The 5,134-nt window shown below is 36.9% G+C and overlaps 1 protein-coding gene across 1 annotated transcript; it reads left to right on the top strand.

Moving 5' to 3' along the window:
* The first annotated feature begins 93 nt into the window (after positions 1–93).
* LOC112502506 (uncharacterized protein YciO) lies at positions 94–4,566 on the top strand. Its single transcript, XM_025106451.1, has 9 exons — positions 94–463; positions 1,107–1,222; positions 2,185–2,238; positions 2,346–2,370; positions 2,576–2,698; positions 3,289–3,455; positions 3,720–3,789; positions 3,908–4,006; positions 4,275–4,566. The coding sequence occupies exons 1-9, from the start codon at positions 140–142 to the stop codon at positions 4,341–4,343; spliced, it is 1,047 nt and encodes a 348-aa protein (XP_024962219.1). The 5' UTR covers positions 94–139; the 3' UTR covers positions 4,344–4,566.
* The last annotated feature ends 568 nt before the right edge of the window (positions 4,567–5,134 follow it).

Here is a 5,134-nt window from a genome sequence, read left to right as displayed (position 1 = left end):
CCTCTATATATATATATATATATATATATATATATATATATAGGTGTCTATTTAACCGGTTACTAAAAAATAGAAATTAAACAAAATGATTTTCTTGCATTTTTCCTGGGAAAAAACACCGTTATTTGGAATCGTCGCTATGGTACTGGGGATATGCCTTTTTAGAAGGAATTTTGAGTTTTCTTTTTCAGAAGGATTCCTGCCAATATTTGGTAATATAAGGCTTGGTTCGCTTCTCATCAACACTTCTTCCTGTGTTCCCACCATGGGATTCGCTACGGCCTTGCAAATGAAGCCATACGGTTGCGCCGCCGCAGCATCGATTTCATTCCGGCGGTCTGTAAGTCCTTTCAGCACCCGTCTACCTTTCCAACCATCGCCAAAAGTTTCCCGACTCAAAGTATCGGCTGTTGTTAAGAAAAGCCCTAAACGCCTCAAGTACGCTTCCCCTCGTTTACCCAAGGTAATCCCTTCCCTTCATTCATGATCACTCCACTAATAAGTTATCTCGAATTATAATCAATGGTCCAAAGTTGAAACTAAGATCGTCCGTATAGATTATTGCATAACATGGCGACTTGGATGAATGTTCACCAAATAATGGCGTATCACATGAATTTGACTGATATAGATGGCAGTTAAGCAGATAAAATCAATTCTGTATGAAAAGCTGGAGGTTGATAGTTTAATACGGGATATCTTATGATTTGGCCATATGAATCGCCTTCATTGAAGCCCTAAAATTCCATGTTTTTATGTGATCATTGTTGTTTCACCACAACAACAGTGATTCTTCAATACAGAATTGCAATAAAATTTTCAGATTCCATCTCATAGCTTTCCCAATCGGAAGTACAATCCTGTATATGGTCAGTGTTTATCTTATGGATTATTTTTCAATTTCATTAAGATGATTACTGGTTATTAACATGATGAGATTTGGGGAATCCAGATTTTCAGGAATTTTTAGATGTAAATAATGGGATACATGAAACTGAAAACTCTCTCCCTGATAGCAAAAGGAAATTGTAGGCAAGGGGTCAAAAGTTGATGCTATAAATGAAACTGGAAACTCTCCTTAATTATGACATTCTTGAATATCTCAGGAGGATGGTCTGCTCTATGTTGAAGTTGATCCCAACGGAGAAGACACATGGAAACTGGATTCAATTGTGGAACTTCTTAAAGAGGGAGCTGTTGGGGTCATTCCGACAGATACTGTGTAAGTTACCCTTCCTTCCAACTGCGTTATCATGAAGGGTTGTCTTTCTAAATAGTTAGTTGTTTTATCTTTTGACATATTCACATATGTGGGAGAGAAATATAATTATGAGGCATGCCATCATAACACATGGAATCCTTTGTTAAAGCAAATTCCTAACGTCGATGATAACTTTAGATATCTTAGGTTGATGCCAACAATAATCAACAAAAACGATTTCTTACCATTCGAAGTGCGCTTGCAAATGGATAGTTTGGAGAGACACAGGTGTTGTTTGAACCTGTTACCCTGTTTCTATTTATCGTTCCTATTATAGGGAAAGAGCGTGATTGCCAATGGGTTTGTATTGGTGAGAAGTTGGGAGAGGAAGCTGATGAATTTTTAGTAAGAGACTTCAAGGTTTTTAGAGGGAAATAGATAAGTTTTTTTAATGCAGTAATGAAAAAATGATGTATTTATGAAAAGTGATTGTAGGCAAGCTTGCCTCTCAATAGATAACACACACAAAGACCAACAGATTTGAAAATAAAGATGAATTTTATTTGAAAATTATTTCAATTTCCATCCAAAGCATGATTTCAGTAAATAACCAAATATGATACTTGGGCTAAGGGTCAAGTTGCTGATTTTCTTACATCTCCTCCCAATTTACACATACAAATACGTTTATGTGTGTGTATATGCATATATGTGTATGTCTCTCATTTATCTCTCTAAATAGTTAATTAATTTATTGACGAATGTTTGTCTTGTCACTGCCTTGTAAATTATAAATATGTCATACAATTACAAAGAGGGTGTAGAGTTAAGATTAAATCTTCAAGATTGAGTGTTCAATGGCATTTATGGAGAGCATTGTAGAACAAGAGTCAGGAATTAGCCTCAGTCTCAACTTGATGTGAAATGAACTTTTCTGATGTTATTCCCACTTATCGTCTATATGTTCTTTGTGGTCTTGATAGGTATGCTATGGTGTGTGATATGAATAACCATGATGCCATTCAACGTCTTCGAAGGTAGATGTTTTTATACTCCCGGAGATTACTTGGAATATGTCGAAGTCTCGCGATTCTTCCCGTGATGACTGTGGTTTCTCTTGTTTTTGTTTTTGTTTTTGGTACAGATTAAAAGATGTAGAAGCTTCAAAGGCAATCATTTATTCTTTCTGCTCTATTGTTCTTATGTCTTGTGGGAAACACCGCCAACAATGAGCCATTGTGGTAGCTTTTTTTCAAAATTTGCTATCTTTTGCAACCCAAGGATACATTTTGAGGGAGAGTATATCAATCGTTGTGTGGTACAATGTTTCTTTTGCTTTATTTTCTTTCTAATGCCATCTAACTACTCTTGCAGCCCTTTAGTATATTGTGTCGTTCCCTCCATGACATAGATACATATACAACTGGGTTCCCTCGTGGAAACAGTGATGGTCTTTCAGACATCTTTCGAGCTGTGAAGCATTGCTTGCCTGGAGCTGTAAGTATATTTGAGCTATCTTGTCTTATTTGTTAAGATTTGCACTTATGTTGACTCTGTATACGGCTTTTCAGAAAAAAATCACTCTGTTCTCGGTTATACATGAAACATGGTTAAAAGACAGCCAATGTTTTTGAATCAAATAATATATATATATATATATATATATATATATGACTACTACTCACACACACTCCTCACCTTTGTGGAGGTTTGAACCCTTTAGCTCTTGGAAGGTTGGGCCCTACCGTTAACCCAGTAACCTGGAAGACAACTAAAATTGTAAGATAATCTGAAGTATAAGTGTTTTCGATCATGTTGTCTTAGGCCATAAGCCTAGAATTGCATTTTCACCTTTCCAATGCGTCATGTGTTATGTGTAATTCTCAACCTGCTTTATTATCCTTTCTGGGTCTTGTCTTAAGAGACGTCACGGCAATAAATAACAACCTGATTCATGAAAATAATAGTTATCTTACTCTTTTTTCAATCTATTTGTTTCCTGATTTTTGGACTTGTGTTGCTAGTTTGACAGTTGGTGCTGATGGGTTTCTGTTTTCTTTTCTTTTGTGTGTTTGTTTATGTAATAGTACACTTTCATCTTAACTGCAAGCAAAGCATTACCAAAACAGTGTATTAAATATGGAACTACAAGTTCTAAATACGCAACTAGGAAAAGTTTGGGTGTCCGCATACCTGATGATATTGTATGTCAAGCCGTATTGGAGAAGATGGGCGCACCTCTGTTTTCCACAAGGTAAGATTGATGGATCAAATAATACCTCTCTCATCATTACCCTAAATGATGGGCAAAAAAACCAGACTTTTCGATCTGGACTGGTCGCGGGCTAGACCATGACATCCTTCGAGCCAGACCAGTTCAGACCATTTAGACTGCCTTGACAAGACCAGATCTTTTAGGACTGGTATGAGCTGGTTTCTAATCTAAGGTCTTGTTTTAATCATCTAAAACTAGTTTACAATGATGGTAGTGGTTAAATTCTTGCATCCTTTGTTACAGTGTCAGGTCACCACAGGAAAATCGATGGATAATCGATCCAGTTTTAATAGCTGATACCTACAGACAAGAGGTACCCTAAAATTAGACCAAACCCATAAGTTGACTTTTGCTACGGAATAGAATCCATTATTCCGTTGGATATCGTTGTTACTGGAGTTCATTTTTCTTATGTATACTTATTATTCCAGGGCCTTAATTTTGTCATCGATGCTGGTGTTAGGGTGGCTAACCCATCGACTGTAGTTGACATGATTCAGATTCCCCCAACAATTGTTCGCCAAGGAAAGGTATCGTTTAGACCATCTCCATAACACCAAATTGGTGGGCCAATAACATCAAAAATCTATCCATCTCCAACCACACGGCACATGCCGTTTTTCTCTCCCATCTTTGGCAAAATGTCGTTCATTGTGCCTGCCGGTTGGAGTTTCCAAACCGGCAAAACGGATCTTTTTGCCATGGGGTCGGAAATGCCCTTAAATGCTAATTATGACCAGTGAGGACTGTACAAAGCCACTTGCAAGAATCTGATATCATGTATGACATCGGTGATAGGGTCCGAAACAACCATGGATGGCTGAAGATGATGATGCTGCTGCTGCTGAAGAACGAGAGTCGATCTAGTGTGTTGCGTAGTTAACGGCCCTACCGTGTAGAGTTGTAAAGTGTGAAGCTTAGACTCGCTTCCATGCATCGACACATAGAGGCCAGAAATCATGTATATTAATCACACAAAGATGTAACATTTTACCTAAAGAACCGTCATACAATCATTTCCCAATTGTAATTTGTAAATACACAAAAGAGGTTGGCTCAATTCGCAAATGAAGATTAGATTTTGAGGTTCATCTCTATATGTCACAGTTAAAGTCGCTTACTAGCATCATAATCTATGGAGTTCTCAAATGATTAAACTCTCACACATCTATATATATATATATAATTTTATTGAAAAAACTTATTTGAAAGTGCATATGTGAACCCATATGGATAATATGTACATATATATATATATATATATATATATATATATATATCTAAAAGTAGATTTTTCAATGGATTCATAAATAAATCTCTCTTTTTCTCTTCTCACAATATTTAGCTTTGTTATTTCAGCCGACATCTTTGTTTGTGTATATATATAATTAGGATGGCAAAAAACCTGCACCCGATGGGGAATCCGGTACCCGATCCTGGTTTGACCAAGGAATCCCTAAATTTATAAACTCGGGATGGGGTTGGGGATGAGGAGACCCTTCATCCCGACTCCATATCCGTCCCCGAATATTAGTTATACATATATATATAGACTTGGGATCATGTGAGACCAGCCTGTTTTCGTGAGACCCGTGAGACCAACATTTTACACTTGAAACTTCACAGCAAAAATGCTGTGAAGGTGACTTTTTAAAACC

The sequence above is a fragment of the Cynara cardunculus genome (assembly GCF_001531365.2).
Source record: "Cynara cardunculus var. scolymus isolate 2C chromosome LG 1, CcrdV1, whole genome shotgun sequence".
In the NCBI taxonomy this organism is placed as follows: Eukaryota; Viridiplantae; Streptophyta; class Magnoliopsida; order Asterales; family Asteraceae; genus Cynara; species Cynara cardunculus.
The sequence above is the reverse complement of the archived record's forward strand: the minus strand, read 5'-3'. Positions and strand labels throughout refer to the sequence as shown.

What these genes read in the sequence shown, in the direction of transcription:
- LOC112502506 (XM_025106451.1), top strand. Translation starts at nt 140, where the DNA reads ATGGTACTGGGGATATGCCTTTTTAGAAGGAATTTTGAGTTTTCTTTT. An exon ending in GTCATTCCGACAGATACTGT is followed by an intron (nt 1,223 to 2,184) that starts GTAAGTTACCCT and finishes TGGTCTTGATAG; the next exon opens with GTATGCTATGGTGTGTGATA. An exon ending in CAATTGTTCGCCAAGGAAAG is followed by an intron (nt 4,007 to 4,274) that starts GTATCGTTTAGA and finishes CATCGGTGATAG; the next exon opens with GGTCCGAAACAACCATGGAT.